This window comes from Erpetoichthys calabaricus, chromosome 2, assembly GCF_900747795.2.
Source record: "Erpetoichthys calabaricus chromosome 2, fErpCal1.3, whole genome shotgun sequence".
NCBI lineage: Eukaryota > Metazoa > Chordata > Cladistia > Polypteriformes > Polypteridae > Erpetoichthys > Erpetoichthys calabaricus.
In genome coordinates this window covers 117,755,438-117,770,390 of record NC_041395.2, presented here as the reverse complement: position 1 = coordinate 117,770,390, position 14,953 = coordinate 117,755,438, and the positions used below count along the sequence as shown (strand labels likewise).

Genomic DNA, 14,953 nt, shown 5'->3' with positions numbered 1-14,953 from the left:
TTTTCCAACTTGGGCTACCACTGATCCTAGATATTTCAATTTATCCACCTTTTACAATAGCTGTCCTTGCATCTCACGTCTGGATCCTGATCATCATTAAACCCCATGTATTCTGTCTTCTTCCTATTTATCTTCAACACTCTATCTTCCAAAGCCCTTCTCCATTCTTCCAACTTCCAACATAATGAAATCAAAGGCATCAGTCAAGTAAGAAGTAATATTTGGTCACTGGAGCTGCTTACTCTTGAACATGCTTTACACAATTGTCCATGAGGAAAACATTCCTGCATTAGATCAATTCCTGCCTTTCCTAGTGACTTGGCTTTTGTTGATGGTCATTGCAAAACACAACAGGAAAGTGTATTGTTCTAACTGAAATGTTGAAATTAGTAATTACTATGTTTTCTCTTAGGCCAGGTATAAACTGTGCAATTTTTAGAAGTCGTTGTCAAGTGAATACTCAGAAAATAACATCAAGAGACTACTCATACTACAAGACAGCTGACTGAAACTTCTGGCATAACAGAAATTCATCCGACCGTATGACAGGCAAATCGGGCATCACAACTCCCCTCATAATACAGGTGAAATGATGGGTGATGAACCTGAAATTGAGGCCACCTCTGAAAATCCGTAGTTGACTGCAAATTAGAATTAAAATCTTGCTAAAATCACAGTGTATGTCCAGCATAAGCTTCGTGGGTGTGCTATGCACCTTTTTGCATGTGCTGCTCAGCCCTCCTAACACAGCAGTTTAGAAGAGAGCCGTGCAGCTGTTATTGCGCCTTTCATCCTCTGCAATGCACTTGCAACTCCTGAAACTCCACAAGTCAACCCCCACGTGCCCCTTCTCCCTTGTCATCATTTATGTGTTGGTGCTAACTCGACACTTCACAGGGGTCTGCTTGCTTGTTTGTTCGTGTAACAGTGCTTTGTGGCACTCGATACATTTCATCACGAGAAGCGGAACAGATAAGCAAGATGAGAACCAATAAGCATCTATGAATACCAGTAGTCAACAGCAAAAAAAGCTACACTTGCTAAGCATTGAGCTTTGTATCTTCTTTGAGCTACACCAAACTTGCTATTTCCATTTTACAATAGGATCACATCTCTTTTTCCTGTCCAGGACACCTCCCCATCTTGAGTCCTCCATCCTCCCTGTTGGTTAGCGGTACTATTCACATGGCCTGTCAATTGCTTCTGCTACGTAATTCATTGGCATAAAACACACTTTCAGCAGCACAGAGCATGTAAGTTGGCATAATATTAATACATATTGACAAATAAAAAAAGTGTCAGCTAATTTAATTTTTTCCGTAACGTCAAAAATTTCAATCAAATCCACCAAGGTGTTCTGAAGATTTAAGGGTATTTAGATTTTCTCTTGTGTGTGTTACTCCTAAATATTGATATATCGAAATATCCTCTCTTTGCGTATACCCGCTAACCTAGATGTTCCATACTCAACAGATTTGCTTAGAATCAGCATTCTCGTGAATGATAAAGATGCTTATGACCATTAAGAGCAAATAATCATTTTAAAAATATTATTGTTATTAACGTGATCAGCCAGTTTTCAAGCTATCTTGTACACCAACAATGACAGACTTAGAATATTTAGTTTATTACTGATTCCCTGTAAGAGGAATTGGAGTATAAAACTGAGTAATTTGTTCATACCAGTGCCACTAAATGAATATTGTTACAGTAAGTGAATCACTCTTAATTTCAATATACATGTATATCATAAATTTAGCAATTAACACATGATCTCTTACATGGGATCTACCATACTCAGGTTTTGCAATATTAACCCATCTTTATTGCATTTTCTCAATGTATAAATCTTTTAAGTCTAAAGAAAACCACATAACCAGCATGTGGGGGAAAAAGGTAGCCAGTCTTACTGATAAGCACTGGTACTGAGATGGATTTTATTTGGCACGCCATGGCTTTCCATTCTGGAAGCTGTGTTCACTGTATCTCCAAAAAGACAATATCGTGGCATCTTCTCCCCAACAACTCCAGCCAGAACAGGTCCAGTGTGTATTCCAACCCTAATCTTTAAAAGGAGAAGGACCATGGAGATAAACATTAAGCATTACTAGGGTGTTAGTCAATAAATGGAGTAATATTAATAACAGACATGTCAAAATAATGTGCTAAACAGGGTGACGAGTAAAATAAAAAGATACAAAGAAAGGACACAAAATGACACTATAGACAAAAATAGCATTTTTAGTAAAATATAATTACATGGTATATCTGTTACATGTCATATACTGTAAAATATTATAGTTTATACAGGCAATACCTCACAGTATATCTATCTAGTCTCCCATTCATTATCTTTATATTAGTTTTTATTCAGTTTAAGGTCTTTGGCATTACAATACATATGGAAAAAAAAAATACTCAGTTGTGACACAGTGGTGACTGATGGCACTGCTGTGTCACACCTTTAGCATTTTAGGCTCAACGCCTGGCCCAGGCACTGTCTGTGTGGAGACTACACCAAGTCCCCATGTCTGTATGTGTTTTACTACTGTACATCATAAACTAGTGCACAACGGGTTGTCTTCCCACTCTAAATCATCCTGGTAATACTCAGAATGAGTTTGAGCGTGACACACGTGTCTTAGATAAGTGTGAGTATATAATTAAATGTGCCCTGCAGTGGTTTGTGGTTTCCTGCCGTACACTAAAGTCTGCTTGAATTGACTGCAGTCCCCACTACTGTGAATCTGTATTAAGTGGGATTGATGATGGATGGACAGATGGATGTTGTTATTAGAAAAACATTTGAAATGAGATTTAGACTGTGGCAATTCAAATATAAACATTTAGAGCTGAATTTTCTATCACTAAATATTTCATTCCTGTATATTTATACTGTATATAGCAGTGGGATACTGGAGTTTTAAGATCAGAGCATGGAAGAGTCAGCAATCAGGAGACCAAAGAAGAACAAGGACTGAATTCTGGCTAAGGCATCTCCTCAGCATGGGTCCTTTGGGTCCTTCCAGCAAGACCCCTACCTTCAATATAAAAATGACAAGAACAACACAAGTCAATCCATCTTGGACAGCACCTGAGTTAACAAAGTCAACGTGAGATGCTGAGGAACCAGGACAAACTGATGAAAGGTGGGCTACTCAAAGATGCCATTCGTGGAAGAGAAAAGAAAGTCTATGACTGATGAAGTGCTAATATATAAGGAGTGGAGATATATGAAATGCATGTAAGAACTATGGATGAATAAACAACCAACACTGAGACTGGGACTCAGCACAAAGAACAGTTGACAACTAGGACAGCATTGGAAGCAAAGCCAAAATGCTTAGTGAAATAAAATAAGTGACCAACATGTATTACTGACTACATAAACAGAAGAACTGCTAATATAAGAGACGGTCAAGAGTAAACTAAGTACTGTCAAACCCTGAACAAGACTAGTTAGGCTTGAAAAAAATGGCATGCTGGCAGATGCCAATGCAGTACTACACAAAAAAGCTTAGATTATACTGCATTAGGGTAAATTAAAATGTAAAGACAGTTTGAAAATTACACAGTTACTACAACGATTAGAAGCTGACACAATATAATACATTCACAATGGTTTATGGGTTGTTCAAGCACGCATAACACATTTGGATATCAGCTATGGTTCTACACCTGCCTTAGCACATGATGACTTGGGGGTACCGTAAAGTTTGCTTAAGATGAGTACCCAAACAGCATACGAGATGTGATCAAAAAAATACGGTGAATATTTTAAAAAAGAAACGTTTATTGCAGTAAAAGATTTACAACTATTAGTCACCCTCAAAATACTCTCCTCCACTTCAAATGCACTTATCTCAAAGCTCCTGCCACTTTGCGAAGCAGTTCTGGACGTTTTCTTTTGAGAGTGCCTTTAGTTGGGCTGTCGTGGCTGCCTGGATGTCCTCAATGGATTGAAATCATTTCCATCTCATGGTCATTTTCAATTTAGGGAACAGCCAGAAGTCGCACGGTGCCAGATCCAGCGAAAAAGGTGGATGCGGACACAGCGTAATGTTTTTATTCGGCAGAAACTGTCGTACTAGAAGGGATGTGTGACAAGGAGCGTTGTCATGATGAAGAATGAAACTGTTTCAACATTTTCTTCAGTTATTGATGTTGAAGGACGTCCTGATCTTTTCTTGTCTTCAACCCAGTCAGATCCATTACGAAATTGATCAAATCACTTGTAAACAGTCTTAATTGTCGGTGCAGTGTCACCATAAACCGATTTTAACATCTGATGGGTTTCCTGAGCTTTTTGCAGTTTGAAACAAAATTTCATATTAATGCATTGCTCGATATCCATTATTATCGACAAACTTGAAAAACACACTTGAACTCAACAGTTTGAAACTTGTCACAAACTAGGCTCTAGGATGTTGAATTATTTTGCGTTGCTCTTAGATGGTGCTCTGCATCAACATTCACCGTACTTTTTGATCACACCTCGTACTGATCTGCACAAGCCAATATCCTTTGGTGAATTTCAGCAGGTTTCACTGCCACTGCCCAAAGAAATCTCACTATGGCGCATTGTTTAACAATGGTGCAATCCTGCAGTGGAGCATCCATGTGCATTTGACCTTCACTTCGACTAGATTAGTGGCATAGTGCTGCACTGTGTGTGTTTGAACTACCCATAAGTGATCACAAAAGTGTTGTACTTCGTCAGCTTCTATCTATTGCAATTACTGCACAATTTTCAAATTGCCTTAACATTTTGACTTACCCCTATATTTTGTTTTCAAAAAAATAAAAGGTTATTATCACTTCTTACTTGAATCGAGCTTCCAGTCACAGGATTTGTTACTCCTCTTGCTGCAATGATCATTCCCAGAGCGAAGTTGGCAACTCGTTCAGCATGACTAGCCATGGGGACAGGAACACCTCCAACTACCATGTAAGCATCTCCAATAGTCTCCACCTTCATTACCAAAACACATTAATTACCAGTTTTGGAAAATTTCATACAAAGTTCCCTCTCAGAGTTTGACTTTGGGGATTAATGGCTACTTAAGAAACAAGCTTGTTCTTCTGTTAGTTGCTGGTTCAACCTTTCTTCTTCAATAGTCTGAAGGCACAGGCCCACCTATGAAGAAGTTTAATGTGCACCTGACATTTTATTTAAAAAAGTAAAGTACCTTGTACACATCGTGCACTGTGGTTAGCCGGTCAAACTTGAGGTACATGGAGTTCAGCATGAAAACAATCTGGATAGGTTCACACTGCGAGCAGATGTTAGTAAATGTGACAACATCACTGAATAAAATGGTGCACTCCTTAAACTCTCCTGAAAATTAAAAAAAAGGGAATTTTTTTTATCTTCCTATCAACATTTAATTTGCTTTATTATATCCATACAGTTGCCAAGGTGTGTGTGTAACAATATTACTTTTTTCAAATACAAGGTTGAGACGAAGAGCAAAAGTGACAGGGAAGAAGAACAAATGAAAAAAGAATTAATGCTGACATCAACAGAAAACCTTAATGTACCTGTGAATTAGTAACAGCAAGTAACATAGCATGATATTCCTCCTGTCCTTCCTACACAAACACAAACTTTGTAAACCTTTTGCAAATAGAAATGAATGGTTAAGTGAAAATGAAAGGTTTACCATTAGTCGGACCACCATAGTCAGGTCCAGCAGTCAGAGTGGTTTCAATCAACTACTTATCAAAGACAGCTTTATCAATTAAAAACCCCAAATAATGACATTTTGATTTGCTCAATATTTGTATTTATTAAGGAGCAGGTACTAAATAAATAATTGATTAAATGTTTAATCAACTTAAGACAGTGGACTGTAAGAAGCTTACAAAACTCCATGCTGCATTTGACCAGAGCACCACAGTCCACATTCATTTACCTGCCTCGACTCTTTTGCCTTCCTTCAGCTGGTTGGCCACGTGTTTTGGAAGCATGGCGTAGAGAAGGGTTTCGGTCTTCTTCTTCTCTTCCTCCAGGTTCTTTGACAGGATACGCAGTTCCTCTTTTTTCCTCTCTAGCTGGCTGGACAGCTCCATCTCTGCCAGTCGCTGCTGGTTAAGCAAGATCAGGTCCCTCGTGACATCATGCGGGGCAATGTCCGAAATGTGCATTTGACGCTCTTCCAGCTCATGCAGGCTGCGGAGCAGAGGGGAAGCCAAATAAAGCATGAAGTGCAGGGACTCCATCCACACCATCTGACCTAGGTAAGCAAGTGAAGTGTGTTAGAAACAAAACACATTTTAAACACCTGTAATACTGACAGCAGATATAAAAATTAAGAATATAACCGTCCAGTATAATATAACATACCTTACCACACATAAGAATGTGTGCTTCTTTTGCTGCTCTGATATTTCAAAATGTATTAAAAGGAATAAAAACATGGCAAAAAGCGACATAATAAATTAATGCATTTGCATTAATAACAAATAATAATTAATAATACAACCACATTTAAACTGCCAAAGGTAACAATTTGTTCATTTATAATGTTATACATTATATTCAAATCTGGTCACTCCTTGGACTAAACCTTACTAGACTGTGGGTGTCATCCATCCACAGGGGTACATGTTGATTAACAGAATTCCAGTCCTGGTCCCGGGGTTGGATCATTCTTTCCTTGTTCTGCAGAGTTGGTGAATCTGTTAGGCAACATAGGAGGCCACCTAGAGCGCTGTTACCTGAGGGGCGCCATTCATGAAGGTTAAGGTGTGCCAGCTCACGACACCAAGGGGTGCCATTTATGCAATTCAAGCAGCACATACTCTGTGACAGCAAGAGTGAAAGGGAAGGTCTACAGGACGGTAGTGAGACCAGCTTTGTTATATGGGTTGGAGATGGTGGCACTGACTAGAAAGCAGGAGACAGTGCTGGGGGTAGCAGAGATTGAAAGATGCTAATATTTGCACTGGGTGTGATGAGGATGGATAGGATTAGAAATGAGTACATTAGAGGGTCAGCTCAAGTTGGATGGTTGGGGGACAAAGTCAGAGAGGCAAGATTGCGTTGGTTTGGACATGTGCAAAGGAGAGATGCTGGGTATATTGGGAGAAGGATGCTAAGGATAGAGCTGCCAGGGAAGAGGAAAAGAGGAAGGCCTAAGCAAAGGTTTATGGATGTGGTGAGAGAGGACATGCAGGTGATGGTGTAACAGAACAAGATGCAGAGGACAGAAAGATATGGGAGAAGATGATCCGCTGTGGCAACCCCTAACGGGAGCAGCCGAAAGAAGAAGAAGTTAACTGTGTGATCTTTTTAAAAACTACATAAAACTACACTACACAAAAAATTTTCAAACATACTTCTGAAAAATTAAAAACAGAAATTTGATCATTTTGGCTGGTAAAAGGTAAAAAAATGAAATTTTAATTATGTAACAATTCTCATCATACCAAAGCAATACAGACCTTGAAATACCTGATATGGCAAATATTCTGCATTGTGTAGCAAATGTCATCAACAGTAAGCAATACTTGACATGTAAATCATGCTCTTTTTCACCGGCAGATTTGCAATTTTCTCTCTCATTTCTGTCCCATGTCCCACTGACATGTGTTCACTATTAGGACTGTAATGAGTGAAGGTCAGGAACCAGCCCTGAATGGGATGCTCAGTTATTGCTATAGCAGAATACAGGATCTTATAAAATTAAAAGATTTGAATGATTGATTCTCATGAGTTGGAATAAGAAGACAGGAAACATGCAAACTTCGCGGAGACAGATTCAAACACAATGTCCTGAAGCCATGAGACAGCCATATGAACCTCTGTGTCAGCTGAGAGGCAAGAAAAAGGGATAAGAACAATGGTTTTTAACACGACACACCCATAATGAACGTCAAGCAGAAATGATATATGCTAGACGGTATGGGATGGCCACAAAGAGTAATATAAATATATAAAGACATTTATAAATATACCCTTAAGTAATGCATTTTGTTCAATTCTGTTAATATCCCCAAGCCCAAATACAACGAACTTACTTAACTGACCCTCAGTTTGACTACCACTTTATGCCTTACTTTAAAAAGTCTGGATGTTATAGTTACAAACATGAGATTTTTCAGGTACACTGGGCAGAGGTTTTGCAATAGGATTGATATACTCACGAATCATGGTGCCAGAGAGTGGAAACATGTTACATGTTGACTAGCACTTGCAAGTATGAATTTCAATGTACTGTGTACACGTGACAATAATGATTCTGTAAATCTGTAACTGGCGACTCTAAATTGGTCCTACCTGCCTGAATGTGAGTGTGTAAGTATGTCCTATGTTCGACCGATGCTCCATCCAGAGTTTTCTTTTTCCTATCTTGCTTCTATACACCACAATCCTGGTGATACTAAAATTGGCTTAAGTCGATTGAGTAAATGAATGGCTGGTTAGATTGCTTGGAAGTGCTTATTTGTATTTTATCATATAAAAAGTAAACGAACTGTAGTAATTTATGCTATGCCAGCAGGATCACAAATTTACCTAATGTACAGTAATTTTTTTGAAGAATTCTATTTAATGTGGAAAGATATGGACCATTAACATAAAGTAAATTGTTTTCTTGTAACGGCATTGAAAGTACAAGAAATGATGTTATCAATACAACAATGTCCTCCTCGTTTCTGTTGGCCTGTATTCACTATACAACTTGGCCATCAAACGTTTCTTTTACTAGGGGAAGAAATTAAGATATGTTGCCATATCTCTCATTTTTTTCTAATGGTGGCCAAGTTTATCTTCAGTTCTGGATATGGATCCCAGTACATGGCCAAAAACTTCTAAAACAATTATGTCAGTAATTCCACTTTGTTAAAACATTACCACTTAACTCTAGTACATTTGAGATTTTGCTCATCAGTCCTGGATTTGAAACCCACCACATTGTCCCCAGCTTCTAGAACTTGTACTGAACCTGACAATCCCTACTAGTTAAATTTTTACCCCTTAATTCCAGCATTGGACGGTTCCTCCAAGACTCTGGCATCATATTTCTTTTGGTTCTCAGGACAAACTGGCTGTTGATGAATTTTCTCACGCTAGATATGGTGAATTTCACTTCTGGGTGGATAATGGTGAAGTATTGATCAAGACGAATACTTATGGTCTGTAGTCCAGGAACAATCTTTTGGAGATTCACACCTGCCTGTTTGACTGCAAGCTTAAATGATAAGTTATAAATTAAAAAAAAAGAAAAAGAAAACAAAGGTTAAACAACTATGTATACAGTTCACATATCTATAAAATCACTTTGGGTTTTACCAGTGTATTCTCTATGTTCATATTTTTCCCAGTTATAGTTAATAAGGCAGCAAAAGAAAAACTATCAACTATGTAATAATATGCTAAGGGCTGTGTTTGTGTGTGTGTCCAGTCCCTACAAGCAATCTGATTGGTCAGTTTGTCTTTGGTGATGTGATTGAAAGAGGAAATGCGAGTGTGAGACACATGAAGAGGAGTAAAGGTGTAGGAGGTACACTGAGAGTCACCTTCAAAGATGGCCAGTTTTAAAGTGGCTAGGAGGCAAGCAAGGCTCTTTGAAATGACAAAATCTGAGAAGCAGGCTTCACAGAAATGTGCTTGAGGGAGGGAACGCCAATCAAGAGAGGTTCGGACACATGAGGATACCAAGGAAAGGCGCCAAAAGCACATGTAAGGGCAAAAGATATTAAATATTTTTTAAATTATTCCATTACCCGTAACATAGCTAGTAAAGAATATAAAATATGAATTATATATGATATATTAAATGAAAAGGACAAAACAGTAGAGCAGCATCCAGCGCACTCAGTGGCATCTGCATGGATTCTCTCTAAGTTTCCCATAATAGTTCAGAGACATGTACAGTATATTATATTGATCAGTGACTCTGAATTAGTCCAATGTGAGTGAGCATGCTTGTGGGCATCAATGTGTCCTGCTGTGGACTGGTTCCACATTTTGTTTGCTCATTCTGAGATTACAGCTAATGCTTCTGGCATCGGTTTTGGCTTCCATACTTGAAAATTACAGGTTAGAAAATAAATAAATGGCATACTGCTATTTTAAACAAATCCTTAATTTTATTTAAAAAATCACTACCATCTGTTTATTCAAATTATCTAGCACATATCTGACAGAACTATGAATTTCTAACCCTAAACCTAACCCTAATTTCTATTTTCAAGCAAAGTTTAATCTTTCTGAAGACAATTCGATAAGTAGAAATGAGCTGTCAGTTTAATTACCTCTTCATCAAATACAATATGAAAAGGAAAAATATTACAGAAGGTGTTGATATCTATGCAGAGTGTCTCGGGGTATACTGGCTCAAATCCTCTGAGTAAGTTTCCTGAAAAAAAAAAAGAAAAGAATTATTTAAGAAACTAATTTTTCATAATAGCATCATTTTTTGAATAACTATTTTCTGATACCACAATGCCATTTTGTTTGTTTTCTTATACCTGCAGCCTTGTTGTTGATGGTTACCAGGTGTGTTGCCTTCAAATGATCGCTTTGTTGGTACATTTGTGATATCACTACTCTGTGGATATAAAAGATGGTGGCTAATCTAATCATTGCATCAAAATTTATCAAGGTTTTGTTGGGAACCTCTTGTTTTATTTGTTTCCAACGTCCTATGACGTTTAAATACCCCTTTTTGTTTTGACGATGAATATCTTCACTCCTGGTCTTGACTTTAGCCTGACTTGTGACCAACTTTCGCTCTTTAAACAAACCTTAACCTCCTGGCTTGACTCCATCCCTTGAAAGCGATGCACTTTGTGTATCAGTACAAAATCCTGTTAACATCCTAGCCACTTGTTCTGCCATTGAGTCACACATATTAGACTGTCATTTTCCTTCAACCAATCAGCTGTAAAGATAGTTACTGACACATTGCTTATTGCTCAAATAAAGAAAGCAGCAATATCAGATTCACCAAGTCTCATAATGTATATTGTAAGTTTGACTATCCCGAGTTATCCTCTAATTGTAATGAAAATATGTACAACTTTTTGAGGGATGCTGGAGCAAACATAAAATCATACATACAACCAGATGCCGTGTCATTTTTATTTATGTAGACTAGGGGGCTTTGCCCCTGCTCTCTTTGCTCGCCCATTATCTTCCAAGGTTTTGCGCTACGCGCCAGCCACTTCGCATCTCTGCCGCTCATGTTGTAAAGAGGGCAGGGGCTGAACGCATGCTAAGGAGATGCGGTCGGATCAGCTGCTGGCTTGCTGCTGCCGAGCTGCGTGTTCTGCTTGTTGTGCTTGGTGTCGATCATTTAAAAGCCTGTACAGCAGCTGTCCTTTTGTCTCACTGTCTTGTCTTGTGGGACGTTAAAGTACCTCCGAGAACATCACGTATCGTCTCCTTCCAAGCCTTCCAAGATTTTTTTTTTATAATAGAGAGATATAGTTGTGCTTCCAGGCTTTGTCCTGGCATTACTTCAAAGTTCCGCAATAAATTTAAAGTGGGAAAAGTTATTGTGTTTAGACAAAATGCAATTGGTGGCCCTAATTTGTTATAAAATTTGTCCAGCCTGTTGGGGCTATGACTACTAATTAGCAGGGTACAGCTTCAAATACAACAGAGGAGACAGAGCCAGACAAATTATGAGGGTGGTGTGATGGTGAGCGATTACGCTTGCAATACCAAATTGCAATAAATAACTCTGGAGACAATATGACCACACCCAGGGCGGCCATGGAGTATAACAGAACTGATGAGGGGAAATGCTTAATCAAAGAAAAGTTTAACAGTTGAGAATGGAACTGAGATTCCCTGCTTGAAAGGCAAACACGCTAAGTAGTACACTACTAGCACAACCACAATTTCTCTGTTGATGCTATGACTCAGGTATAAAAACATTTGTTTTTCGGTTTGGAGTAAAGTGTTTATGTAGACTTATTTAGTATTTTGTGAAGTTTGGGATCTTAAAGCCTTTCTGTACAGTTATTTTTGCCCTTTGTGGTGTTTAGACTTATAGCGATATTGCTATTGTTATATTTTATTTTACACTACTGCTACTTTGTTGAGTTGTAAGCGCTTGCACTGCAATGTGATGTGCATTTGCTGGAGCTTGGTCACTAAGGGGCTGTGTTTTGTGACATCACCACAGTGTGTTTTGCAGCATTGCAGATTACAGATACAATATAAAAACACTTTACGTACATGTTGGCATGATTTATGTTTAAAGATCTTTAGCAGTTCCATTCTTGACATTGAGTTTAATTTTGTTTTTGGGAAAGGATTTCCTGTCTTTCACGATTTAGTGAATCATCTCCAAGTCTCTACTTTCAATTTTGAACTGCTAAATTCCTCTCACTGGCTGTAAGGGGGTGATAGATTACAGTGCAGTATTCATGGCACTCGTCCCTAATCCCAGGCTGCTTTATGTCAAAAAAACTTAAGGTGAGAAGAACTTGTGTGCCAAATTTAAGGTCTATGGTTTGAAGATATACTGTACAGTATATCGATATAGATGTAGAGATAAGAAAACTGATTATATTTGATAAAGGAACAAATCATTAGAATTTGACTACAGTTAAATATATTGTTATTCTAAAAAACAGTACTACAATTTTTTTAATGATATCAAATCAGTCACAAAAGTAACCAATAATAAGGATCAATGGATATTAATTAATAGGCTTATCATTGACAATAGCAAAAAAAAAAAGATAATTTGTTAAGAACCTCCAATTTATTTTCTTTACCTTTGTCTTGGCTAATAGACATATCATGCTAACTGAAGTGCACTTGTTTTAAGAAAAAGAATAATAGAATTGATTGATAAATACAAGGATTATAGGACTATGACAACAGCTTACATATCAGCATAAACAATGGAATCCAAGCCTTTGTTTAAGTTTTTTTTTCTAGATTTTCTTGACTTTACACGCTTTTTTGTTTAGAATTTCACTTTTAGGATTTTAGTGTAACAGCACAGCCAATTCTAATGTAGTTTGAGTGAGAGAGAGCTATCCCAGTATGTTGTGATTAAAGTGCCTCCAACTTAACTTAAATGCTTGTAAAGACTAGACGTTAACCTGTCACACCTACTGAGATCGGTACATGCAGTAGTAACAACCAAAAAGTCGAAAGCAGGTTTTAGCTAGTGGTTTACTAGCTACTTAGAGTTCTAAGTTATCTTGGCACAGATACACAGTTTTACAATGCCATGCCCAACACTGTGTGGTGACACATATCATTGCTCCTGGTGGTTTGTATGGAGAACTTCACTTGCAGTGGAGAGTACTTTTTGTCTTTGCAGCATTGTCTTTAGAGATGAAGGTGTAGCATTGTCTTCCTCCGCTTCCTCTGACTTTTTATACTACAATAGTGTAAGCTCTGAAATTCCCTTCTTGAAGCATGGCTTCTTCCTGATAAAGTTCAATCACTAGTGCAAAGTTTAAGCTTACAGAAGTAGTTTAGGGTGTCCAATGCCAAAACTAATCTGAGAACAACTTCCAGGTCCAAATAAAGTGCTTTCTAGTACAACAGAGGGATCGGTTTCTTGTTCCCTTGGTTTTAAAGGAAGGTGAAGCCTCTGGTGACATTTTCAAGGTAATTTGCCTTTTGCAGATCAAGCACTTGCTTGTAGGTGCATTAGAGTGAGAAAGGATCAGCTTATGGTTACAAGCTTATGATGAATTGTCCTTTTAAGGCTTTTTGTTATCGGCGATATTCAGAAAAGGAGATGACCAAATGCTGGTATAGCTGCAAGATATTTAGGCAAAATAAATCGATTGAAGTAATGGCAGTAGAAACCTCTTTTTTGTTTTTGTTTATATTTTTGTTTTAGATAGAAGGCCTGGTTTGCCACTGAAATACTAGCAAAATTAGGAAGGCCAACTTTGTCTCTCAAGGAATACAAAGTAAGATGCAGTATAAAGCTGAATTACGTCTTAACATCAATGACTCAGTCTCCATGTGCTCTCGTAATCAAGTGTTTGTGTCATAATTTAATGACCCGTCAATTCATTTTCAAACCATTTCAGGGTCACAGAGCCAATCCTAGCAGAAACAGGCGGGTACTAACCCTCAGTGAGGTGCCAGTCCATCAAACAATCACTCATGCCAATTTAAAATGAACACATACAGTATGTTTTAAGGATATGGGGAGAAAATCCAATGAATGTGCCAACTTAATACAAACAACCAGGTTGGGATTCAAGATAGTTATAAATGTTTAGTTATATACATTTTTGTACCTTGATCTTTTTGTTTTGGAGTATTATTTTTCCATATATATGTTATGAGTGTGCTAAATTCAAAACTCTAATTAGTTCATTCTTTTCACATCATTTTTGGGATATTAAAATTATTTTCGTCTTCTCATGAAGCCATATTGGAAACTGTTTGCTGCACCATGTTATACACATATTTTGTTAACAGTTGCTAAAGTATTACTTTCAGGCATTGCCAGGAATGCATGATGGGTACTGTCATGAAAGTGTTAATATAAAGGTCATCACACTTCTAGATCATCTGAGTTTGTGTACGTATCTTGAAAACAAAAGACCTGGTGGGCGTGTTGATTCTTTTCTTTCATTGGTTACTAAGAGATTGTGTGTTTTCTCTAACTTTGAGTTCTGGCACTTTTGCCCATGTGATTCCTATTTCTTGGTGTTGAGCTTGGCCTATCCCTTGACTTGCGTCTTCTCTCCTGATCCCTTATACAATACAATGCTGCCTTTTCCTCTCACAGCAGGATGAAGAGGAGTAACAGGAGCAATAAGCACTGTGCCCCCCATGCCACCCATTACTACTGTACTGATTATAAAAATGATTAAGAATGACTAATTCACATACCTCACATTGTTAACATTTATTTTTGAAAAATTTATTTCATAAACTGTTTACAATGTCTGAGAGTTTTATATGCTTTCACAAGTGAATCAGTGCATTTTTAACATTAGTTGTATATTG

At 37.8% G+C, this 14,953-nt stretch overlaps 1 protein-coding gene across 1 annotated transcript in view; it reads right to left on the bottom strand.

Annotated features, from left to right (window-relative positions):
* Positions 1–14,953, bottom strand: part of LOC114645331 (guanylate cyclase soluble subunit beta-2-like) — a 44,970-nt gene that overhangs the window by 8,100 nt on the left and 21,917 nt on the right. Inside the window, exons 10-15 of the mRNA XM_028793196.1 lie at positions 10,261–10,364; positions 8,978–9,194; positions 5,916–6,236; positions 5,190–5,338; positions 4,826–4,972; positions 1,911–2,065 (exon numbers count right to left, since the gene is read on the bottom strand). Of these exons, the coding sequence (XP_028649029.1) occupies positions 1,911–2,065; positions 4,826–4,972; positions 5,190–5,338; positions 5,916–6,236; positions 8,978–9,194; positions 10,261–10,364 (1,093 nt within the window). The remainder of the gene's footprint in view (positions 1–1,910; positions 2,066–4,825; positions 4,973–5,189; positions 5,339–5,915; positions 6,237–8,977; positions 9,195–10,260; positions 10,365–14,953) is intronic.